General features: G+C 56.3%; 2 protein-coding genes across 11 annotated transcripts in view; one reads left to right on the top strand and one right to left on the bottom strand.

Annotated features, from left to right (window-relative positions):
* Positions 1–52: 52 nt before the first annotated feature.
* HJURP (Holliday junction recognition protein) lies at positions 53–16875 on the top strand. Its single transcript, XM_077869314.1, has 9 exons — positions 53–211; positions 2312–2378; positions 4053–4108; positions 6643–6745; positions 8041–8102; positions 9366–9458; positions 10456–10531; positions 12474–14058; positions 16573–16875. Exons 1-9 carry the CDS (start codon positions 116–118, stop codon positions 16607–16609), a joined length of 2175 nt encoding a protein of 724 aa, XP_077725440.1. The 5' UTR covers positions 53–115; the 3' UTR covers positions 16610–16875.
* Positions 16876–18372: 1497 nt separating this feature from the next.
* MROH2A (maestro heat like repeat family member 2A) overlaps positions 18373–24812 on the bottom strand; it is a 46832-nt gene continuing 40392 nt past the window's right edge. For 2 of the 10 annotated variants that reach the window (XM_077869305.1, XM_077869307.1), the window contains exons 37-44: positions 24629–24743; positions 23170–23316; positions 22810–22992; positions 22182–22337; positions 20690–20821; positions 19917–20019; positions 19606–19671; positions 18375–19517 (exon numbers count right to left, since the gene is read on the bottom strand). In XM_077869305.1, the coding sequence (XP_077725431.1) occupies positions 19144–19517; positions 19606–19671; positions 19917–20019; positions 20690–20821; positions 22182–22337; positions 22810–22992; positions 23170–23316; positions 24629–24743 (1276 nt within the window). In that variant the 3' untranslated portion in view covers positions 18375–19143. Of the gene's footprint in view, positions 19518–19605; positions 19672–19916; positions 20020–20689; positions 20822–22181; positions 22338–22809; positions 22993–23169; positions 23334–24628; positions 24744–24812 lie in introns of those variants that run through there. The other 8 variants (XR_013363413.1, XM_077869311.1, XM_077869306.1 and 5 more) reach the window with 8 other exon arrangements.

Here is a 24812-nt window from a genome sequence, read left to right as displayed (position 1 = left end):
CCAATAGGCAGTCGGAAGGCAGGCAGAGGGGGCGGGAGTCGCTATTTGAACCGGGGGCGCGGGAGGAGCCACGGTCCCGCTTCCCGCTGCATTGGGCGGCGGGTGTCGGCGGGCCATGGAGGGCCAGCTCCGCGCGGAGGACAGGCTGCTGCGGCAGCTCCGGGACAGCCGCTGCCGCTTCCAGAGGCACATGCAGCAGCTGATAGAGAAGGTGGGCCCCCCCCCTACCCGGCCCAGTGGAGGAGGGGCGGCGGGGCGCCAGGCCGTTGGGGGAAACGGGGTTGGGGGAGCCCGAGCGCGGGGGCGGCGGGGCGGAAGGGGAAGGGGGGACGGGAGTGGAGAGGAGGACGCGGGCCCGGGGGGGCTGGGGTAAGGAGGGGGCAGGGGGGAGGTTGGGGGGCTGGGGTAAGGAGAGGGCGGAAGGGGCAGGGAGGAGGTTGGGGGGGCTGGGGTAAGAAGGGGGGCGGAGGGAGCAGGGGGGAGGTTGGGGGGCTGAGGTAAGGAGGGGGCAGAAGGGGCGGGGGGAGGTTGGGGGGGCTGGGGTAAGGAGGGGGCAGGGGGGATGTTGGGGGGGTGGGGTAAGGAAGGGGGCAGGAGGAGGTTGGGGGGCTGGGGTAAGGAGGGGGGCGGAGGGGACAGGGGGGAAGTTGGGGGCTGGGGTAAGGAGGGGCGGAAGGGGCAGGGGGGAGGTTGGGGGGGCTGGGCTAAGGAGGGGGGCCGAGGGGGCAGGGGGGAGGTTGGGGGGGCTGGGGTAAGGAGGGGGGCGGAGGGAGCAGGGGGGAGGTTGTGGGGGCTGAGGTAAGAAGGGGGGCGGAGGGGGCAGGGGGGAGGTGGGGGGGGCTGGGGTAAGGAGGGGGCGGAGGGGCCAGGGGGTAGGTTGTGGGGGCTGAGGTAAGAAGGGGGGCGGAGGGGGCAGGGGGGAGGTTGGGGGGGCTGGGGTAAGGAGGAGGGCGGAGGGGGCAGGGGGAGGTTGGGGGGGTGGGGTCGAGGGGGCAGGGGGGAGGTTGGGGGGGCTGGGGTAAGGAGGGGGCGGAGGAGGCAGGGGGGAGGTTGGGAGGGCTGGGGTAAGGAGGGGGGCGGAGGGAGCAGGGGGGAGGTTGTGGGGGCTGAGGTAAGAAGGGGGGCGGAGGGGGCAGGGGGGAGGTGGGGGGGGCTGGGGTAAGGAGGGGGCGGAGGGGGCAGGGGGTAGGTTGTGGGGGCTGAGGTAAGGGGGGCGGAGGGGGCAGGGGGGAGGTTGGGGGGGCTGGGGTAAGGAGGAGGGCGGAGGGGGCAGGGGGGAGGTTGGGGGGGTGGGGTCGAGGGGGCAGGGGGGAGGTTGGGGGGGCTGGGGTAAGGAGGGGGCGGAGGAGGCAGGGGGGAGGTTGGGAGGGCTGGGGTAAGGAGGGGGCGGAAGGGGCAGGGGGGAGGTTGGGGGGGTGGGGTAAGAAGGGGGGCGGAGGGGGCAGGAGGGAGGTTGGGAGGGCTGGGGTAAGGAGGAGGGCGGAGGGGGCAGGGGGGAGGTTGGGGGGGTGGGGTCAGGAGGGGGCAGAGGGGGCAGGGGGGAGGTTGGGGGGGCTGGGGTAAGGAGGGGGCTGAGGGGGCAGGGGGGAGGTTGGGAGGGCTGGGGTAAGGAGGGGGCGGAAGGGGCAGGGGGAGGTTGAGGGGGCTGGGGTAAGGAGGGGGGCCGAGGGGGGAGGTTGGGGGGACTGGGGTAAGGAGGGGGGCGGAGGGAGCAGGGGGGAGGTTGGGGGGGCTGAGGTAAGGAGGGGGCAGAAGGGGCAGGGGGGAGGTTGGGGGGGCTGGGGTAAGGAGGGGGGCGGAGGGAGCAGGGGGGAGGTTGTGGGGGCTGAGGTAAGGAGGGGGCAGAAGGGGCAGGGGGGAGGTTGGGGGGGTGGGGTAAGGAGGGGGGCAGGGGGGAGGTTGGGGGGCTGGGGTAAGGAGGGGCGGAAGGGGCAGGGGGAGGTTGGGGGGGCTGGGGTAAGGAGGGGGCAGAAGGGGCAGGGGGGAGGTTGGGGTGGGGTAAGGAGGGGCGGAAGGGGCAGGGGGAGGTTGGGGGGCTGGGGTAAGGGGGGCAGAGGGGGCAGGGGGAGGTTGGGGGGGCTGGGGTAAGGAGGGGGGCGGAGGGAGCAGGGGGGAGGTTGAGGGGGCAGAAGGGGCAGGGGGAGGGAGGGGGGTGGAGGGGTGGAAGGGGGGGCAGACAGGAGTGGAGAGGAGGAGGCGGGCCTGGGGGTGCTGGGGGGAGGTGGTTGGTGGGCGAGAGGGAGGGAGGCCAGTCCCGTGCTCCTCGGCTGCGGCCCCTCGAACCTGAGGGACGCCCCTTTCTCTCCCGCAGTACAACCAGCCCTTCGAGGATGCCCCGCTGGTGCAGATGTCCACGCTGACCTATGAGACACCCCAGGGTACGGAGTCATCCCCTCCTCCTGCATATTTACAATGTGAACAGAGTAGCACCTTTCCAGAGTTTGCAGTGCTCTCCTTGCTCTCTTAGGAAAGTAAACTTGGTTCTCCTAGTAAGGAACTAAAATCTGACTAGTTCCTTGAACCTAGAAATGACTTAAATTACTTCTTTCCGGCAGAATTACTTACTAAAACAGAATTCCGCAGGTGCATAGTTGCCTGCTGGCTGGAAATGCCCCTGCCTGACCACGTGTCCAGTCATGGGCTGGTTGCTTTAACAGTGCGGGGGTGGCGGCCTTTCTTCGGCTGTCAAATGGGAAGATGATACCATCTGCTTGACGGGGATGTTTTAAGTTGCATGAATGTGCTTGTGGAGCTCTTGGAACAGGGCCCGGCCCTAGTAAATGCATCCAGTAACTTCCATTTGACTTGGAGTATTAACTGAGCCACCCCCACTTGTCAGGAATTGTTGACCATAGGCTGTAGCATGTAGCTAACACTCCCACGCTGATTATTATGAAGACCGTTGGGGAGTAATGAACAGTTGTTCACATGTGTTGACAGCTAACCGTGTGTCCTATGCTTCTGAGAATCTCATGTGTTTGATTCTCAACAACCCGTTGAGGCAGGTACTGTTCTTAGGGTCGTTGTTTTATAGCAGAGATGCAGCAGAAAGAGGTTCGGGAACTAGCCCCATGTCACTCAGCCAAACTGGCAAAGCCTTGACTGGACTTAGCACATTGGCTCAGCGTCACTCTGTCCCGGAAAGGCCACATGGCTTAGTGGTCAGGAGCACAGAGAGCCACTCCCCTGGGTTCGCAGCCTGGTCCCACCACTTAGCTGAGCAGCCTGGGCTTGGTTACTTAACCTACTTCTTGCCATTGTGTCTCCATCTGCACATGAACTTGGTGAGTGCCTACACCCTAGGGAGTTAGGAGTACTCTACACGGTCCATAAACGTGAGTTGTCAATACTAAATACAGTCTACATGCAAAGTGTTTAGAGCCTGGAATACTGCAAGCACCCTGTCAACGCTTGCTGCTGGTATCGTGTTAGCAACCATCTCAACCCAGGGATCCCTTCTTACTCACTTTGAATTTAGCTGGGGGCAAGTGGAGGTTTAGGGAGGGACTGACTAAGCATTCTTGCCCAGGTTCTGCTAGCTAGTAAGTGGCGGGACGCCCACATCTCAGTGTTCACCCCCGTGCTTAGGTCTTGCTCCGTACATACAGATTGTCCTCAGAAAGCACTCCCTGTGCCGGGTATGGGGTAGAGAGATTGCCCTCAAAAAGTGCTCCCGGTCTATATGTAGTACGTAGATTGCTCTCAAGTTACATACTGTGAGGACGGTACTCGGCAGTTGTATGTTCCTTGTTCCCGTTTGACTCTGGCTTAACGATAGAATTGAATGAACTGCCTACTAGGTAGGAAAATTTCATTAACAGATTTTTGTCCAACCTTAATTTCAAAAAAAAAAAAAAAAAAAAAAACCTTCAACCTCACAAAGATGAAAAACAGCAGAATATCATCACAAGTGTGGCTTGCTTTCAGTGTTACACCTTTTTCTTTTTTTTTTTTTTCCCCTTCCCTTTGGTTCTCTTTGAATGCAGATTGGAGGGAAATTCCACAGTCATGATTACTTAGGTGGTAATTTTTATTTTATTTCTTTTCTGAAGGATTGAGAATTTGGGGAGGAGGACTGGTAAAGGAGACAAACAAAGGACAAATCCAGGTACTTGACGTCAAATCATACCTCCCACACGCGCTGCTGTGCAGGCATATGGATGTGAATTAAGGTGTGGGTCAGCTGTGGCTGCACCAGGAGCCTTTGGAGGTCCCCGGGGGTGCTGATCTCTGGCTTGTCAGGTACCAGGAGGAGCTGACCCTGTTTCCTCTGCTGTGGACTGAGGAGCTCTTGACAACAGGGTGCCTCCCCCCACCCTTGCAGGGCTGGCCAGCAGGAGCTTACTTTGTTGGATTCTTACAGAAAAGACCCAACCCAGTTTCACTGAGGAAAGAAACCTGCCTCTTTTCTCTTCTGCTAGGGGAAGAGATTAGGAAGAGGGTTCAGAGTCACGCACTTCTTTCCCCCCCTAAGCTACCTTCCAAAAGCCAAGGGTGGTTTTTCCCGAATCTGGCCATGGACACTGGCGAGGTGGCCTGTTACATTCACAGGAGGAGCCAGTACAGCTTACCTTTCCCCGGGGAGACCCACAGAGTCTTGCTGCAGTAATTTTTGCAAGGATGTCCGGTGTTCCCTTACTGACTGCTTCCCAGCCAGGAAGCCAGTACCCCAGAATGAAAACGTCAGGGTTAGAATTCCCCAAGCCTTTTTTTTTTAACAGCAATTCTGAAATAAAATTTCTTCCCGATTAGTCTCATCACACACATAATGCATTTAGTTGTAGAAATCTTAGAAATACACGTAACTATTAGAATCAACCCGACTTCCTTCGTCACTAATGATATTTTAGTATAATGTAATAACTGTTTATAATACACGTGTTTATTTACCCTCTTTTTCTCCACATACGTGTTCACATATACATTGTGAACCTTTCTTTTTCATCATCCACAAAATAATTCAATTACCTTTTTTAAAAAACAGCTCTTGTAGATAGTTAGCTGTTTGCCCCTTCCTTTCTTATTAATCAAGATGGGCACACTTCAGATGAAGGGCCAGGTGATAAGTATTTCAGGCTTTGGGGGCCATGTGGTCACAGCTGCTCTGCTCTGTATTGTGAGGGGAAGGCTGCTATAAGCCCTACGTAACCGGGCAGGCATGGCTGTGTTCCCGTGAAACCTTATTTATAAGACACCTGTTACAGATACTCCTCAGAGGACCATCCTTGTCTCTTCCCATTGCTGATATTACGCCTTATTAATAGGTGCCAGGAGGTAGGATTATTAGGTCAAAGGATTTGCATCCTAAATTTCGTGTAATAATGATGCCCACCGATCAGACTGGTGCTTGAATGGCCCAGGTAGCAAGGTGCTTCCATCTGGACATTTATTTAAGGTTTTTGCTTAAAATGTAGGAGCGTCCCTGCCTGGGGTCTATAGAATTTTAAGCTCCTAGGATAGGAAACTGGACGTCACCTGTGCTGACCAGTCAGACGTCTGCAGCCCCCGGAAGTTACTAGGAGTGACTGTGCCCGAATCTGCCTTCTTTTCCCAGACACCCAGATAGTCCGCTGCCCATCCCCCCTCCCACACACACCCTTGAGATGCCTGCCTGGAGGCTGTAGGAGGTCGTCAGCCACAGTGGGCTGCGCATGTGTCGACCTGCCAGTTTGGTCCTGACACAAGGCCCGAGTTCTCTTTGAAGCCCCCAGAGCTTCTGGTCATCAGGGGTCATCCCCCATGGGCCGCCTCCCCACAATTCTCAAATCAAGTTCCGCCTCACTTCCAGACACAGCAGCCCACGGAGCAGCCCTGCAGACTCCACAGGTCCCTCCTGTGTGTTGTCCTAGGTGACCCAGTCCCTCCTTACCTGAGCCAAAGGGGGCGACATTCCCAAGGCAAGGTTCCTCTACCTCCTGGTGTTCACAGACAGGCACAAATTCCCCTGATCCTGAGGTGACACCCAGGGATCATCCCTGAAGGGACAGGCCTCACCGTGTTCTCATTCCTGTCCCTACAAGGTGACACGGTTCCTGAGATCCTTTGGCCAACCTGGTGTCTCGAATATTCAAGTTGCACTAACGAGAACCCATTGAGGGCATTCATCAGGATTGTCAGGGAGGCCAGGGGTACAGGCCTGGTGTGGAGAGCGGAACACGGCCCTCCCGCCACCCCCGCAGGGTGCGTCCCATCATGAGGGCTGACTGCCCCTGAGAACTGGCTTCCTCCTGCACAGGGTCACAGAAAGTCCCCCAGGGCCTCTCAGATTTCCGGGTTCTACTTGCAGACCTAGTGCCAAGGCTGGCCTGTGGCCTTTTGGTTTGTGTTGTCGCCCCCCTGAGCCGGGGTCTGGCCCCTGCATTCCTGCCCTTGCTTCTGCTTCCCCTGCTCTGCCCCTCACCACCCGAGGGGCTCTGGGAGGAGCAGCCCAGGCCACAGCCAGAGGAAGAAAGCTGTTCCCCCTGAGGGGAACCTGTGCACCCGCCTCGGGGCCCTTTATGCGGGAAAGTGCTAGGAGAGAAGCCTGTGAAACCCTGTGCTCTCAGACCCTAAAGGAAGGATTGTAGGGTTGGTACTGCACAGTGGCCTCGGAGTGTGTTGTGACTGAATCGGGCCTGTCTTTATCCACTTCCTGATTTTGAGGACTCCCTGGTGGAGTGGGTCAGCCGGAGCGGCAGCAGCCCCGAGGGAGCCAGCGCCCAATGCCCGAGGCTTCCCGTGTCCTGCGCACAAGGCCTGGGAGCGGGTGAGTGTCCCTGAGCCAGGCCGCGGGGTCGGGGGTGGGGGCTTGCATCCCGGTCCCAGCATTTAAATCCCAGATCCCCCCACTCTGGCTTCTCCCCGAGGCTATATTAAAAGCAAGAGCATCTTAAAGTGCCTGCCCCTTCCTTCTGTGCTCCTCAAAACGGCCGTCTTGCTCCGTTACCCCCATGGTACTTGACACCTGAACAGCACTCAGACATTCCTGAATAACGGACACACACTCTCCCATTAATTAGTTTCTTAACTTATTGCCCCCCTCTTTAAAAAAAATTAATCTCAAAAAAAAAATCTCAGGAATTTCACAAGACTTCAGATTTGCCCCACAGGGCGGTGTTTGAACTGCTGACTTCCGTGCGATGTCTTCTTTCCCTCTTCCTTGTTCTCAGAGGGGCCTCCCCTCCTGCCCCAGGCCAGTCTCGCTGCCCAGACCCCCACCCAGCCTGTTCTGGGGGAACCTGCTGATCCCTGCCATGGGTGCATGGGGGCACTAGTCACCTGTGGCTGTTCAAATTAATTGAAAATTAAAAATTAAGTTCCCCAGCCTCACAAGCCACATTCCAAGTGTTCACCAGCCCGTGGCCAGCGGTTGGCCTACCAGGCAACAGGCGGGGAACTTTACATCATCACAGGATAGGTCTGTGTGGTGGTAGCGACTCAGCTCCTGGTATCAGAGCCGTTGAAGGAGCTCAAGGGGACACAGTGCTTCTCCGGGGGCACCTGGGTGGCTCAGTTGGTTAAGCATCTGCCTTCAGCTCAGGTCATGATCTCAGGGTCCTGGGTTCAAGTCCCACATTGGGCTCCCTGCTCGCCAGGGAGCCTGCTTCTCCCTTTCCCTCTGCCCTTCCCCTGCTTGTCCCCTCTCTCTCAAATGAATAAATACATTTTTAAAATAAATAAATAGGGATGCCTGGGTGGCTCAGTGGTTGAGCGTCTGCTGTCGGCTTGGGGCGTGATCCCAGGGTGCCGGGATCAAGTCCCATATCGGGCTCCTTGCATGGACCCTGCTTCTCCTGTCTTTGCCTCTCTCTCTGTGTCTTTCGTGAATAAATAAATAAATAAAATCTAATCAATCAACCTGCTTCTCTGGTTTCCACCACTTGAGGCATAGTCCCGTTCTGATGAGTTTGTTGCATTACTAGTAATCAGAGCAACAGATGGCTATGTCCTAATTAAAGGGAGAACTCTAGAACATTCTCTAGTGGTGCAAAAAGTATCCTTAAGAGGAAAATGCTAGCTTTCTTTAAAATTCTCACTGAGATTTCCTTTTTTCGCTTTTAGATTCAAACAACAATGATGATGCGTCTTTCTATCAGGAAGATGTGATTGCTGGGTCCTTCATGGTAAGCCCTGCCTGTTGGAATGAAGGAACCGAGCTGGAGATCGGGGTGCAGACGCACATTCTCATTTCCAATGTCTGTCTTGTCCTCTTTGGAGGCTCGCTCTTTGGCTAATAGCACCCCTCACGTCTCTGGTCCTCCTCCTGTCTAGCGTGCAACAGCCATTACTGCCTCCAGTCCAAGCCCAGTTTCCTGAACATGCATACATGTTGGGATGGAACAGTCACAATTTGCAGTGTGCCCTTACCCTTGACCGAGCACACCGTCCTGAAAGTTAGGTTCTACGTTGGTCTTTGTCCGGACAGGCAATGTCAGGAGGAGGTTGTTTCTGGGAAATATTTCCAGCTCAGCCCTTGGAAGCCCATGTGGGCCCATGTGAGGTCCTGTAATCAGGCCACTGCTCTGCCTCCCAGAATGCCCCCGTGGTCCCAGAAACCACCTGTCCTCCCCACCTGTCAGGATCTGATCTCACCTTCCCTCCATCAGAATACAGAACTTCGTCTAGCGGGCGCCTTTCCTGGCCCAAATCAGACGCTGCGATAGCCGGTGTGAGGTTTTTCTCTCAAACTGCTCTTTTTGTGCAGAGTTGGCCCATTTACCCAATGTGTGACTTCTAGTGTCTAACTAGAATAAGGTAGTGACCCTGGGGGATTGGAGGGGGTGCCTTCTGAAGTAGGACACAGAGTGGCCCCAGCAATAAGGAGCATCCTGAACCACGTGTGTGTGTGTGTGTGTGTGTGTGTGTGTGTGTGTGTGTGTCTGTGTGTGTGTCTGTGTGTCTGTGAGAGAGAGAGAGAGATCCCCCACCTGCATCCCACTCAGCTGCAGAACAAAGGTCAAGACCCCGGGTACCTGGGGCGGCGGGCGGGGGAGGGGACGGAGAGCTGGTGCCTCCTGCCTCCCGACCCAAACTGCTGAGCATCTTGTCTTAGAAACATACTGATGGAGTCTAATTCTAATAGTTGAGCCCTGGACTCACCTAAGAACATTCAGATTGTTTTCAATTATTTTCTTTTCTTTTTTCTTTTTGGTCTTTTTTTTTTTTTTTTTTTTTTACTTTCTTGGGGATTGTTGCCACTGGGTACATTATCTAAAGTTCCATTTCTGGGTCAGGTGGCTTTTCAGAGGGCCTGGACCACTTTGCGGTGCCATCTGTGGAACTTCATTTACTGATGCGTGATGAACCAACTTGCTGGTTTGTTCTAGAATCCAAGAGCACATCCAGACCCCAGAGCTCTTAAGAATACTGATTGTCTTTTCTATCAGCCTGCAGCGCCTTGGAGCCCTTCGAAAAATGAGTTAAGGAGGAAATACTTGACCCAAGTGGATATACTGCTGCAGGACGAAGGCTGGTCAGAGGTAACGTGCTTCCCGGGATGTATCTTCATATAATCGAATCCCTAAGACACATCAAGGTCCACTAATCAGGTTTTTTTGTTCACTCTTCATGGAGCTTGTTCACTCTTCATGGAGCCTGTAAGGAGCCTTGCGAGCAAGTTTTTAACCCATTTCATTCGTGGCCTTGCAGACTTCCGGTCTTGAGGAAGCGCTCTGGGTCCTCCGGGGCAGCGGCTATCAGGGAAGCTCGTGGGATGCGCCCTCATGGCCCACTGTTCTGGGGCAGCTCACAGAAATGTAGAGGGCCCCACCCCCCCTTGGGGGCAGTGACGGGGGAGTGACAGCTCCCACCCCCTGCTGCTCTGGTGTGACCGGGGCTGGCACTGGCAGCAGGGTCCCCACTGCACCTGGTGTGCGGTGTGGGCAGCCCCGCCGGGCCCTCGCAGCGTGGATGCCCGCCACACTCCACTGCAGCCGTCTGTCAGAGCTTGGCCTGACAAAGAGCAAGAAGGCCAGCTCTGTTTTCTAAGTTCTGATAAAGGACGTTTTCATACCAAATAACTAGGAGGCACGTGTCATGGGATGAGTAATTTATCTCAAAGGCAGCAAACCTCACAGGAACATAAGACTTTTTCTCACTGTGCTGCTGACCAGTGAGGAGGCTGTGTCTGAGGACCACTGACTTGGCGAATGTACTGGAAAAGGCCTTCCCTTTATCCCAGGGCAGCGGGGGCGTCCTGGCAGGTGCGTGGTAGCAGTGGTTCCCTGGGGGCTCCCTGGGGACCACGTCGACCAAGCTCCCTGATTGTACTAAGACACTTCCCACCACCGTTGGAGGCAGTGGCCACTGTGAGTGCAGTCATGCTTGTCACCTCTGCGGCCGCGCTCAGATGCACAGCCTGTGGTTGGCGAGGAGTGGCTCCTCACACCATCCCTCCCCGCACGGCACTGGCCATGGGGGGCATCTTAGGGCGCCTCCATGTGGTGATTATGTTAGAACCCTGTGCTTTGATTTCAGCGCACTGATGGAGATGGAGAGGACGCCCATGTGACGCTGATCCCTTCATCAGCCTTACCTGCCACACCTGCCCATGGTGAGTGTGACATAGAACCTTTGCATGAACTGTGTCCCTCATTCAGAGCCACGGCGCCCCTCAGAGCAGCGCCCTTAACACTGGGCACCCTTTTGCTCTCGTTCATGTTTCATGGACATAAACTGTTAGAGACAGCAAATTATTCATATTTAACCAATGAACTGCTTTTTTTCCTCTGGGATTCCAGCATGCTAATTGCTGCTGTGAAACTTTTTGATTTTCCAGAAACACAGGACTCCCACAGTGAACCTCCTTTGCTGACACGTAACAATCCACATTTTGTGGCATTTGCGTACCCGTGCTGCACCCACGCTCACACGCGATGTGCATCGGCCTGCACTCACATATGTGCTGCTGGTCTCCTAAGAACAGGGAGCCCCCACAGCCGCGGTAGGCCCGGCACAGGCCAGGAGGCCCCTGGGCCGTGTGTGCTGTCACCGTCGGCACTTTTCCTATCACGACTTCCCTGAATAGTCCTGTCCACTGATAATTTTCCAGAATGTCCCTCAATTTGGACTTCTCTGGACATTCTCAAGGTTAAGTTCAGGTTAAACATTTTTGGCACAAATACTACTCGTCTCTCTGTCCCGTTGTTGGAGATGCATAAGCCTGGGCACTTAGCCAAGGAAGGATCCCCCAGGTTTCTCCCTCCCCCAGAGTTGTCTGGGTTTCCCCTTGAGATCACCTGGGTCCCCACAATCCTCACATCCCATGGTTTGGGCGTCAGACCACAACTCCTACCTGAGTCCTGCTGCAAAGTCACATTTTTCTGGTCCTGCCATTCCTCCCATGTGCACCTGTTGGTGTTGTTGCATATATATATAAGCTTAGCCGTCTCACTTCTTTGCTGAATTCTGTTTCTTCGTTTATCTCTACATGCTTTTTATTTAAAAAAAAAAAAAATTTTTTTCTAGAACCAAGAAGAACTAGACTTTTATTTTTAATTCACATGTTAGAAACCACTAATGCTCGAGTTGTCCCAGATGCAGGCTGCAGGAGCCCTTCACGCTGACTTCCATGTCCTGTGGCCCGACCCGTCAATTTTGAGCACGTCATCCCCTCACCCCGGCTCCAGCCCCGCTGATCCCCAGCACCAAAACCCTGTGTTCATCTGGTTGGTCGTGCAGCATGGAGCCGTTTGGAGTCACGGCCCCTGCCACCACTTGCCGACAACCTGCTAAGGAAGGTTCTGGAGTTCCAAGCAGCTCTTTGATCCTCAGACCGTATCCCTCTGAGGGTACGCGTTCAGAATATTGTGTTCAAAGTCATTTGGATTCTTTTTCCTCTTTCCGTTATTTATTTGATATGCCCCTGGGTCCTTTCTGCGTCTGTTTTTGCTTTTAGGGTTCTCCTTATCTTTGGTTTAATTTTCTTTCTTTCTTTCTTTCTTTTTTTTTTTTTTTTTTAAGATTTTATTTTTTTATTCATGAGAGACACAGAGGCAGAGACACAGGCAGGGGGAGAAGGAGGCTCCCTGTGGGGAGCCCGATGTGAGACTCGATCCCAGGACCCCAGGATCACGACCTGAGATGAAGGCAGACACTCAACCACTGAGCCACCCAGGCGTCCCTTAAAATTATTTCTTAAATACATAACACATTTAACATGATGTGAAAGTTAAGTCTGCATGAAGATCTGTCTCGGGAGCCCTGTGCCTTCCCCTGCTTCCCCAGCCCCGCAGGTAAACAGTGTCACTGTATTGTTTCTAGTGAGACTTTGAAAAGGCATCCAGTGTGTAAACCATCACCTGGGGAAGGAAGGCCCCTCTAGGGAAGTTTGGGTTTAAGTTTGAGAAGAATCTATTCCCACATTCTCCTGGACTTTCTGTCTTGGTTTTTGTATTGCTTAAAAACAGCGTCATGGTCATGATCCACCCTCCTTTACTTGCGTGGTCTCTGCAGATGACACGCACGCACATCACTTTGTGTATGTTTTCCTCCAGGGTGCTGTGACGTGTCTGGAGAGAGTCCTGGCAACCCAGTTGAGCCAGCTTCATGTCCCAGAGAGTGTGATCCTTCACGCCCCTGCTCGGCAGACCTGGCCCTAGTGCCTAGAAGCGACAGTCTCTGGCTACACGGGGCCGGGGGGAGCAGCTTCTCAAGCAGCCCACCCCTTGAGGCTGACAACATCTGTGACGTGACGATCAGCGACCTGTACGCAGGCATGCTGCACTCCATGAGCCGGCTGCTGAGCACAAAGCCGTCGTGCATCATCTCCACCAAAACCTCGTTCATCGCTCACAGCTGGAACTCCAGGCGGAGGCACAAGTGTAAGAGCAGAATGAACAGGACGCGTTGCCGGGGAGCCGGGCCCTCTCGGAGGGGTCCCCAGGACAGACTCCCTCCCTGTTCTGAGCCAGGGAAGAATAGGGAAGTGTTAAGAGATTGTGAGAACGTACTAGATGCTTCTGGCCAGAAAGCAGATTTAAAAATGGAAAAAGCTTTTCCTAAAGTAAACAAACTCAAGGTCTGCAAATTAGATCCAAGTTGGAGGGAGTTTAAGGGGCTAAGGAGTTTAATGTCCCAGAGGAGTTCTTCGATGACTTACAGAGATGCCAGGGCAGTGCGTCGTCTTGATCAGGAAAATAGATTCATGGCATTAAAATGGTTAATTTCTCCTGTAAAAATCCTTTCCAGACCAGGAGTACTGCCAGGCAAGGGAGGGAATCATTACAGGCAAATTGAAATCAAATTTGATAAGCTTCATCAGGAATATTGCCCCAGCCCCGGGAAGCAGCCCTGCCTGACTGCCCCCCCAGGACCCTCGGCTGTGGCCATGTACAGGGGTGACCCAGCGAGCCCTCGCGGCCCCCAGGCCTTAGAAATCCGCAGTCTCAGCGGGCTTTTCTGCAGAGCCGAAGCCAAGAGGTCAAATGAGGCTTTTGAGGACCTGGGTGAAGGAGCTATTGGAGCAGGGAGACGCCTGCAGAGGAGGAGCTCCCCTCCCTCGCTTCCAGAGACCAGCTCCACGCAGAGTCTCAGCCGCTCTGAGCAGACGCTGGACCTTCTTTCTCAAGGAAACAATCTTGGAATACTTGGAAAGTCACTATCCCCCAGCAGAACTAGCTCAGTAGCAGGGGTACTGCCTCTAAGCTGCGGAAGGGATCGTTACAGTGAAATTAAAGAAAAATTTGACAAGCTTCATCGAGAGTATTGCCAGAAATCGCTGAAGCGGACCCAGGCGCCTTTATGTATCGGAGCACCTCCAGAGAGATCAAGTGTGGAAGCCCCATATCCAAAAGGAGGCATCTTAGAAAAATTAAACCCAGACTCTGGCTTCCAGGGTCCCCCAAAGCTGTCAGCATCACCCCAGCGGAGCAGAGAAAGCACGCCGGGCTCAACCACACTCGAGTGCTTCATGCTCACGGCCAGGAGGGCCCACCAGTCCCCTCCAAAGAGACGCCAGTTATCAGACTCCCTGCTGTATGGACAGTGGGCCAGTTCCCCGGATTCGTCGCGTGTGGCGGGCCAGGCCACCCTGAGGCCGGGCGAGAGCCCAGCCCTCGCCAGCCCCCCTGGGAAAAGAAGGTGCGTTTCTGTTGGTTGAATGTGGGTGTTTTGCAATAGGATTCTTCTGCATTCAGTTTCCAAGCTTTCTCCCAAATTCTTTTCCTTCCTCTGAAACGAGCATTTATACCAAGAGCATGTTCATGTGTAAGACGCATCGAGGTGGAGCCGAGAATGTTCCGACTGGGAATGTCTTACACCTTTCCTGCCGGGGTGCGTTCAGGGGTCTTCTCTGAAAAGCCTCACTGGTGTCCTCGTCAGGCTGTCCTCCCAGCCTCTCCTGGTCTCAGGCAGCAGCTGCCACAAAGCTGATCTGGAAATAGTGACTTTCCTTCTATTTCTGGATTCCTTCCTGGGGACAGCGGGAGCGGCCTGCTCGGCCCCGCGCTCCTGCCCTGCCCACGATCTCCGTGCTCCACGGGGAGGTCCGTCTGCTGTCCTACCTCGCCCTCCGCTTGGGTTTGTGTGGACCCCTCAGTGATACACGTGTGCCACTCTCTTTTCTCCAGAGAAGCTTGGCGGGGGGGGGGGGGAGCATTGCACATCACGGCGGGTTGTTCACCTGTTTCACATGAGCGCCAGGCTTTCCAGCGTGCACTTCAGTGTATCCCCAGGCCAGGATTCAGACACGTGACTCCTCGAGTGTACGTTTGGGGGTTTGTGCGTTGGTGGGTGGACAGGCGAGGCCGCGTAGACCACTTCCTGCTCCCTCCTCGGCGGTCGTTCAGATGGACCCCGTGTGCCCTGGACGCCCCGTGTTCTCTTTGTGCCGTGATCCCATCCCAGGGGCAGGTGCGTTTCTCTCAGAGATAAGCCCCAAGTTGTCACTGTCACCACCCCTCAGACCCCACAGGTCCTTCTCTGCCTTTGCTTACACTTCTCAGCATTCAGACCCACATGGCTCCCCTCAGAGAATATTTGCAAAAACCTTGCAGTGCCTTGGCCACAGCAGAGGCTGGGTGCAGGAGCCAGCTGCCTCCGAGTGAGCACAACGTGTAAGTGGCCACCCCAGCTCCTGCGGCTCCGTCAAGGTCAGGGTCAGAATCGTGGTCTGGTCTTTATTCCTTCTTCTACTTCTTGGGCTGCTCCTGTTTTCTCCACCTACCATCTGGCTTGTGCTCCCCGAAGCCGCTCCCGCCACCAGCACGTCCCGTGGCCTTAGCCAGGTGGGTGGTAGCCTTTGTCAGATTAACCAGACCTGCATTGTGATTGATCTTTCTGGTCAAGGATTGAGGTCCGGGGCCTTGGCGAGGCCAGACATGGAGCTGGAGCAGAAAGGGAGGGGACTGCCCACGCCCCAGGAGGCCCTCCCCCGATAGCACGAGGTCCTTTCCCTTTCTTCTGGGCCTTGTGCTCTTTGCCTGCACCCACCTCACACCAGGCCCTCAGCAGGGTAAGTGGGAGCCACAGGGAGTCCTGTGGGGCCGAGGCTTTCAGGGACCATGGCAGGGACTCCAAGGAGACTTGAGGGTGGGTACCAGTGACCCTACAGAATGACCTCCCTTCTCAGTTGAGAAGGGTTGTCACGAAGGCAGCGCCTCTAGTGAGAGCCATTCCCGGGGTCCCCCAGCCCCTGACCCGTCAGATGTCAGGGCTCCCTTGTCCGCTGGCCCCGCTCGTCCAAGCCTGCACCTGCTCCTGCAGTGTCTGTCCTGCTCCTCAGGCTCAACTCTGGCTTTTCCCACCTCGTCCCCAGATTTGCTGGCAGGTCACACCGCCTGCTGGCTCAGCCCCTGGAGCTCAGCGGGTCGCTCCCCAGCCCTCTTCTGGCTCACCAGCACCCGACCCACCTTCCCACCTCAGGAGATCCCCCTTCTGGATGCCTGGCTCTCTCGTTCACCTGCCCAGCGAGGGTGCCTGGAGCAGGGACGGCCCACCAAGGTCACAGCCGTGAGCAGTGCCTTCTGCCTGGCATTGGAGCACCTGGAGGAGGACTCAGCCCTCTGTGGGGCCCTTGGTGCGCCCCTGGAATTTGATAAGTCATGGTGGCCACCCCCTGGACGCCTTTTGCAGTTTCGTCTTAGAACTGTGATACAAACATCCTTAACCATTTTCCACATTTTTCCTTGTTTTCCTACTTAAATTACAAATGTCTTGAGGAAAGGGACCAAAGCTTCATGAGCTGTGACTACAGAAGGGATTTTAATGGCTAACGTCTGGGTGCCTTTCTGGGTGCCAGGCTGTAGAGAACGTTCTTAATCCACGCATGAACCCGTTGATGAGATGGGTTTCATCCAACAGGCGGGTTCTGTCTCTTATTTTACAAATAAGGGAATGTAGCTGAAGCCTCCTAAGTCCTGGGTTCACCCGGGTGTCGGGGCCAGGCCAGGATTCGAAAGCCGTGGGTGTAACCGCCCGCTTGCCCAGGTGCCCGGGAGGGGTTTACCATCAGGTGGGCTTTCACATCCCTGCCCCTTTACTGTCTGTAGTGGACGCACAAACATATGCGATACAAAACAGTTATTTATGCTTTTGATGGCTTGGGAATTCTAATGGAATTTTACTGAAACTATTTTCATTCTTTTTTTTCTAAAGGAAAGAACACCTCTTTCAAGATGGAAGAGAAAAGTGACTTTGTATTAGAGAAATTGAAAGCTGAAGACATATAGCCGAGTTATTTTAGAGAGTTGTCTATCTTCCCCCTTCCTGTGTGTGTGTGTGTGTGTGTGTGTGTGTGTGTGTGTTTAATCCTCAAGAATATGTGAGAACTGGCTTCACTTAACTGCCCTTCAAAGCAAATGTCAGTGAAACTGATCCCATTGAAATGACTCTTTGAGTTCTTGGTATAGAAGTTATTTGAATAAAGTTACTCGATTAAAATTTTTCACGTGACCTTTATAGGCCTGTGTTCCTCCTGTGTTCTTTTTAAAATATAGACACGTCCTCGGGATGCTCTTCATTCCTGTTTGGTTAGACAACCTCCTTTGCTCTGAAACTCCTGTAAGCCACAGAGACGATGGTTTAAGGTTTAAATTCAGAGCCAAAGGCTTGGTCTCTTCCACATTAGCAGGTAGCAAATTGAAACAGTAACCCTGAAAAGTAATTCCTAACATCATAACGTTAGCTGAAAGTGTGCTCAGACACTCCTGGGATGGTCCCCAACCTCACAGCCACGTGGCGTCCCTGACATCTCAGATTTTCATTGGCGCTGCTTATAATCAGGTACCACGGTGACTTTTTAAATAAAATATTTCACATTAGGAGCACAGTGTCAGCCCATGCATTGCCATGTGTGGCAGACTTTTAAATAAAAGGTCAAAAATGAGATTAAATTCTGCACGCCTTTCCTCCCTGCTCCCTTCTGATTCTGATGGTTCCCTTTCCACCGACGCCTTCATGCCAGGACATCACCTCTGCATGAATCAGCTCAAGCTGCCTTAACAGAATAAATCCACAGACCGGGTGCCCAAGCAGCAGAAATGTATTTTGCACAGTTCTGGAGGCCAGAAGTGGGTGCCCGGACAGTTGGCTCTGCTGAGGGCCCTCCTCGTGCAGGCCCCGCCCTCAGGACCTCACCTGAACTTGATCACCCCCCAAAGGCCCTACTTTAGGTACCATCACATCAGGGTTAGGGCCTCCATGTATGAATTTTGGGGGTTTGCATTCAGTCCTGAGAGCCGTGAATCAAGACCTGCGCTGAGAACCTGCCAGGAGCCTTACCCCTCGCAGGCAGCTTATCCTTCCTTGGCACAGACCCCTGGGATGCTAGACCTTTCCTTCGTGCCTGCACCTTGCTAAAAGGAGCATGACCCATCCTTTGCTCTTGGTCAGAAAAAATATCCTTACCCACAACTGATCCTTGTCACACCACCACCACCATCCCTGAGCACGCATGCACACGCACACAGGACACTACAGGCGATGCGTGGGATGGTCTGTGTATTCTCTGCAGCTTGGTTTCACCAAGAGGTGTTTGCCCTTGACAGGAGCTGATGGATGTGGGTGTCTCGTATTTCAAGAGTCTAGGCAGCTGGTTTCCTCCACGCTCCTGCTGGGTGTCTGCTGCTACGGACGCACGCAGCCGTGATCCTTGAGCACGGGCATGGGCTCCCCTGCAGCAGACCTCTAGCGGTGAGTTGGTCGTGGATACCGGTGTCGTGGATATGTGTGTCTTCAGCTTCCCCTAATGATCGCCAACTCGCCCTCCCAAATAGCTCTTCCAGTTTGTCCAGCAACAGAAGAGATCCCATGACCCCCCTGCTGCCACCAGTCGGTGCCAGGCCGGTGGAGGTGGGGAGTGTGTGCGAAACACCTTGCACGTTACATTTCTGAGGTACTGCCTTTTCAAGGGTCCTCTCAGGACTCTCTCCTTTTTTTAAAATATTTTATTTATTTATTCATAAGAGACAGAGAGAGAGAGAGAGGCAGAGAGCAGGCTCCATACAGGAAACCCGATGTGCAACTCGATCCCAGGTTTCCAGGATCAGGCCCTGGAAAGAAGCACCCCAGCATCATCCCCGGCCAGTGGCCATTCCTCCCCACGCCCGCACCACTAGGGCACTAACACCCTGGCTGGGCCCTCCTTACTTGGGTCACAGTCCCCGGCATCAGACGCCTCTTTTCCCTTCAAGAATGGGGTCCTGAGGGGCAGAGACTGCGGCAGCCTGCCTCTCCTCGCTGGTTGGCACAGGGCTGGGTGGCACTGAACAAAGGTGGATTCTGACCCCCTGGGCTGAAGGGGCAGTCTGACACCCGCACGCTCCCGGGAAGCGGGAATAAAACCGCTCTCTTGGGACTAAACCCCTCTGTCTGGGCTCTGGGATGTTGTCACCTGACAGTCAGGAATCTGCACTCGCAATGACAATGGGGGTTTATTTCAAGGGGGAGGAAAGAAAGGGACACTGATTATTTTAGAATGATGCTTTTCTTAACTAAATTAAAAATATTTTTGCATTGCCGTGCTCCAGCTGCAGCCTGGCCCTCCAAGGACGCAGTTTACACTTTACACTCGAACCACCTAGCAAAATCCTCCGGATGAAGCCAAAAGCAGGTGCTGACTACACGTATCCAAGATTTTGAGAGTCTCCAGGGCTGCCCTCCGGACCCCGGGATCCGAGTCCAGCTGCAGCTCCTGGAGAGCTGAGAGTGAGCAGACACGGGACACAATCAGGACCCAGCTCGGCCGTCCGCTCCGCCCCGGGGGCCGCTGAGCCAGTGGAAGGCCCCCTGCTCCCCCCAAGCCACCATCGGCACAGCGCGGGGCTCCCGCGGGCTGAGGAAGGGGAACCCCTGTGTTTGCAGCCAGGAGACAGCAGGTGGAGCTGTGTCTGCACACACGTCCCCCCATCTGGGCCTTCTGCTAGCCTCTAGGGGGGACACAAAGATCACCCACAGAACCCGAGCTCCATGCGGATCAGTTGAAGGAATCAGGGAGGATGCATTTCGCAAATATTCGTGATGGGGAGCCGGGCAGAAGGCCTGGGGTACGGAAGGACTCCACGCCCAAATAGTTGTCTTCCTGGGAAGCCCCCGTGCAGGCCCTGATTACACAAGGAAGGGTCGGCTGGCTCTTCCCCCAGGGGTCTCTCGAAGTTTCCCCAGATGAGGTTAGCCGTCTCTACTACTCACAGTCCCGCAAAGCCGGAAAGTCCAGTTTTTTCAGATGATGTGCAGACATCTGCTTCATAATAACGCCTGGAACGAGAGCGAGGGGAAATGCCCAGCTCACAAATATTAGGGCAGCGAGAGATTCCCTTTCACCTTTTGAGACAATCTGTGTAGGGCTCCGCTGAAGATGCTGAAGTGAGAATCAGCCAGATGCGGTGGAATCGGACACCGAGAAGGGGGGCTGGCCCCTACTCTGCTGCCTGCCCCCCTCCTGCTCCAGGCCCCGGGGTTCGGGCCCTCCCGCGGCCGGAGACCTCTGCTCGCTCGCCCACCTGCCAGGTCGCACGCAGCGCTTCTGATCCTTGGCAAGTTGCTACTAACATAGGTCATTGTTTCTAGCAAGAAGCTGTAGAGCACAGCGGGTTTTTTCTGAGTCTGCAAAAGACAAAGGATGAACGGAGCCATGGGGATGAGGCCCTAGCGATCGGCTGCTCACGGAGCGCGTTCCCATCTGTCTGACGCGGGAGGGGCTAGTGCCCATCCCAGCATCACACAGCAAATAGCTGGACAACTGAGGGACCTTCGGACCCTGGTGCATCGTCTGACCCAGAGAAGAGATGACATTGTCTACAAACTGCGTGGCCGTCCAATACTGTGGCCCTCTGGCCACGTGTGGCCCTCGAGCACTTGAAATGTGACTAGTCTGAATTAAGTATAAAGAGCCTCCTGCATTTTGAGGACAGAAACTCAAAAAAGGAAAATATCACATTAAAAATGTGCACATTAAAAAAAATAAATAAATAAATAAAAATAAAAATGTGCACATTGATTACATGTTGATATGACAACGGTTTGGGTCCACTGGGTTAAGTAAACTCTCTTATTCAATCTGGTGTCACGTCTTTCACTTTTCCTAACGTGGCTACCAGAAAACGTACGGGCACGAGGCTTGCATCCTGTGTCTGTTGGACGGGGCTGCTCTGGAGGCTTCAGGTCCGACAGGTGAGCACCGGGTCACCGGACGGAAGCCTGTGGCGGCCGCGACCATAAGCCCCAACCCCAGGGCTCCCACCTCCAGCAGGCCCAGGGCCCTCGGCTTCCTCACCAGGATGGAGCAGAGCGTTGTCTGGAGGACGGTCATCTCGTCGGCCGTGCTGCTGTCACTGCGGCCTGAGCTGCTCTCCGGCGCCTTCCAGCCCCAGAAGTGTGCACACTGAAACACGGTAGCCACGCAGGCCTGGGGGGCCACGCGGCACAGGATGGAGGGAGGGCGTCAGGCAGACCCAGGGGCTCGAGGGGCTCTCGGGGCCCGGGGGTGGGGGTGGCAGGGCTGACATTCCACCCGTGGGCCAGAGGGCAGCCCCGGGAAAGCCTCATGGAAGGGTACCCGGGACCGGAGCCCTCCGTGTGCATTTATGGAAAACCCATTGGAGGCAGATGCAGCCCACTTGCACCCTCAGCCAGCACCTCCGTGCCCTGGGCAGCCCTGCCTGGGACCTGCCATCTGGGACGTCGGGGACATCAGGGTCAGGAGCCTGGCCGGGACTGGTAGGACCAGGCGGAGCTTTCTCATCCCTAGACCCTCGCTGAGCTCCGAGCCACCAGGGCCCCTGGCCTCTGGCCTCCAGCGGGTGTAGGCCACAGGAGGGGACGACAGGAGGCTGCGGGGTGGGAGAGGCTGGGCTATCCATTCCCAGGGACAGGAGTGGCAGCAGTGTGGCTGGGACCAGCCCCGGGGTTCACCTCCCCTTGGTGGCCCTGCCCTGGCCCCTCCTGGCTGCTCCTTCCATCACCTTCCAGAAGTACGCCCCACAGGGCAGTCGCCATACAGCGTGAAAGAACAGTGTGAGCCACTGATGGATTTGTGAGGAAAGCATCTCTGAGAGGTGACAGTTCCCAGCCGGGTTCTCCAGTGTCTCCAAGGGAGAGCAGGTGTCGGAGCGTACCGCAGGATGCCCCTCACTGACCTAGGGGAGCCCCCAGCACCCCCACGCCAGGTGGACACCTGCAGTCCTCACAACGGCAGGATTCTTGGGACCCCAGGGCCGGAGACCATGGTACTAGCTGAGCATGAGCACCCCAGTCCACGGCAGGGAGACAGAGGTCAGGGTCACGGCCTGCGCGGGGTGAGGGGCCGCCGTCGCACAGGCGGGAGCTGCGGTGGGAGCTCCCAGCAGCAGAGGAGCTGGGCGTCCAGAGGGAGGAGAACCTCGGGGTGCAGGGCCAGGCCCGGCGGCCACCCCCTCACTACCCCCCTGCAGCCCCAACACAGGCCTGCCCCACCCGGAGCCCTGACAAGGGATTTAAGGTGAGTTTTGAGTGTGACCGAGTCCTAACGCCCAAGAGTGGTGGCAAGCTGTAGAACCCACTGGAAGAAAAGGAGGTTGGGCAGAGGATGCCCACAGGCAGCAACCGGAGGAGAAAGCTACGCCAGACGCCTCAGTAAGCCTGGGGGGCGGGGGCGGGCACGGCCCCTCCCCAGCCCTGCATGAGGAACGGGGCCGATGGGGAGAGGCAGGGGGAGGACCCCCGCGCAGTCTCCTTTCGGGGCCAGCAGTCCCCCCACTTGGGGACACAGAGCGGAGGGGGTGTCCCACCTGGGCTGCATCCGGGCAGGGGTCCTGGCAGTGCAGCAGGAGCGGGATCCAGGCTTTTTTCACTTCCTCCTTGAAGAAGTGCTTCTTGGAAATCCCGACCACCTTCGCCAGCCGCCCGAACAGGACGAAGGCTTTCAAACGCAGCAGCTCGCTCTCCTGCGGCCCAGATGCACCGGTGACGCTCAGGAAGCCAGAGGCCCCCACAAAGCCCCATCCGCTCTCCGTGGACCTTTCTAGCTGCCTTGGCCCCTGCAGAGGCTTCTGGATCGCTCCGTCAGGTGGGAGGCTCTCCTGCAGGGCTCTCCGTACCGGGCCCCTTCTCTTCCCTGGGGGGCACACCACCGCCCAGCAGACAGCCCGCCCAGTACCTCACAGGGCCGAAGCCCAAAGAGCATCCCTAGGCCGCAAGGGATTAGGGGAAGCTCCACCCTAACAGCAGGGCAGGGGGCCCACGATCAGCCAATGGGTGCATCGGCGCCCAGTCAGGCCTGCGGCCCCCTCTCATCCAGAGCCTGCCTTTTCTTTAGGGGATGAGAAGTGCTGACCCAGTGGCTGAGGGGGCATTGGAGAAACCCCCTGCCACCCCGTCATAGGGCCAGGGCCCGGCGAGGCTGCACTCTGGGCTCACGCTGTCGAAGAAGGCCCTGCACTGCTCGCAGAGGACGCTGAACGAGGACCCCACGTCTCCCTCCCGGAGCTCAGCCAGGATCTTGGCCAGGGCCTCCATGCCCTCGGAGGTCACGCTGGTGCTGACGGGCCCCCTCAGGGAGTCCAGGCACTTCTCCAGCAACAGCTTCCGGTACTGCCTCACCTGAAGGGGGTGGGGGGGACAACGAGGAGCTGCAGTCCCCACCTGGTTCCCCACCGGGCTCCCCAGCCAGCTCCCCAGCTGGTTCCCCTCTGCACGCGGCCAGAACAGGCCAGCCCTGACCCCCCGTCCCCCAGCCCCTGCTCGCTGGGTCCCTAGGCTCTGGGCCGGGCGCCGCACCTTCTTGGGGGCACCGAGGGCCATGTTGCCCAGGGCTCGCAGGGAAAGCACCCGCAGGGCCTCGTCCTCCTGGTCGGCCCCTTTCTCCAGCAACAACACCGTGGGTTTCAGCAGTTTCTCCTGGTACAGAACCGGGTCGCTCATGAACTAGAAAAGAGAACTTTCTGGCAATTTGGCCCCATGCGGGCCCCTTTCTCATCAGCCACAAGGCCAGTGTGTGACGAGATCCCATGCACAGAGGGTCTCCGTGAAGAGAGTGGACACCAAGCCCCGGCTCCCCAGGACCAACTCTTGGCTCCTCCATCCACCAGCTGGGGCCCCTGGCCAGTCCCTCAGAACCCCCCGAACCTCAGCTTCCCCCATCTGCAAGACCTGGCTCATGGGGCTGTTGTGAGGCTTCCTAAGGAGACCGTGGGGAAAGCCTCGTGAGTGTGGCCTATAGGAATACACCTGTTCAGTTAAGCTGACCGAGCAGCTCCCGTGTGCAGGAGCCGGGCCCACGGGCTTGCTGGCTTGCTTGCTTTTGTTTTTAAAGTTTTAATTATTTGAGAGAGAGAGAGAAAGAGAGAGAGAGAACACAAGCAGGGGGAATAGCAGAGGGGAGAGGGAGAAGCAGACTCCCCACTGAGCAGGGAGCCCCACACGAAACTCGATCCCAGGACCCCCGGATCCCGACCAGAGCCAAAGACAGAATCTAAACAGACTGAGCCACCCAGGCGCCCCCGTGGGCCTCAACAGATACATGAACTTCCCTCCCCCGGGACTCAGAGAACCACATCCGGCTCAGCACTCAGAGCGCCAGGACCTCAGGCCAATGGGGCCCCCCTGGTTTGTGTGTGTGTGTGTGTGTGTGTGTGTGCACGCACACGTACACAGATTATAAATAAACCTGAAAAAAGTAAACACCAAACTGGTGACCCCAAAGCAGGAAATTTGCCATCCAGCCCTTTATAGAAAATGTTTGCTGACCCTACACCAGGCGGATGTGGGGCTCCTAAGGCATATCGGGAATCACGCAGCCAACCCAATTTCTCCTAAAAGTTTTCTGGCCAATTCCCTTGGGACCTGGTAAGAGCTCAGGAGGGTGGCCGGGCCCCAGTGGGTGTCACCCCCTTCCCTGGCCTTCCTGCCTGGCCAGGCCCTATTGGCCCCTGATAGCCTTCCTACAAGGCCTTCCCCAGCCCATCAATCCTGGCGAGAGCCCAGGTGCCCTCCTCCGGGCCCTTGGGTGTTGCCGGCACTCAGCACAGCACCGCTCATTTAGCTGTGCACCCTGGGTCTGGGGCCCCCTTTCCCCACGGCGTACACCCCAAATCACTCACATCCCCAGGGAGGTGGGACAGTTGCCTGCCCCTTGACTCAGATGCCCCTCAGAGCCGGGTCCTGGGGGGTGGAATGGGGAGGGTGCACCCAGCAGCCCCGCCCCAGCTCCCCCAGCCCTCCGCGCCCCGAGCCTCACCTCCACGCAGACGGCCGTGCTGCTGATGCGACAGCTGAGGACATCGGAGTCCATGCCTCTGAGCACCAGCTCCGAGAGTCGCTGCCTGTACCCCTCCATGCTCCGCATGCACAGCCTGCGGTGGGGGGGTGGGGGGGAGTTGCAGCCCAGGGCAGGGAGGGCTTCTCAGCTGCTGCCTGCAGAG

This window comes from Canis aureus, chromosome 24, assembly GCF_053574225.1.
Source record: "Canis aureus isolate CA01 chromosome 24, VMU_Caureus_v.1.0, whole genome shotgun sequence".
NCBI lineage: Eukaryota > Metazoa > Chordata > Mammalia > Carnivora > Canidae > Canis > Canis aureus.
The sequence above is the reverse complement of the archived record's forward strand: the minus strand, read 5'-3'. Positions and strand labels throughout refer to the sequence as shown.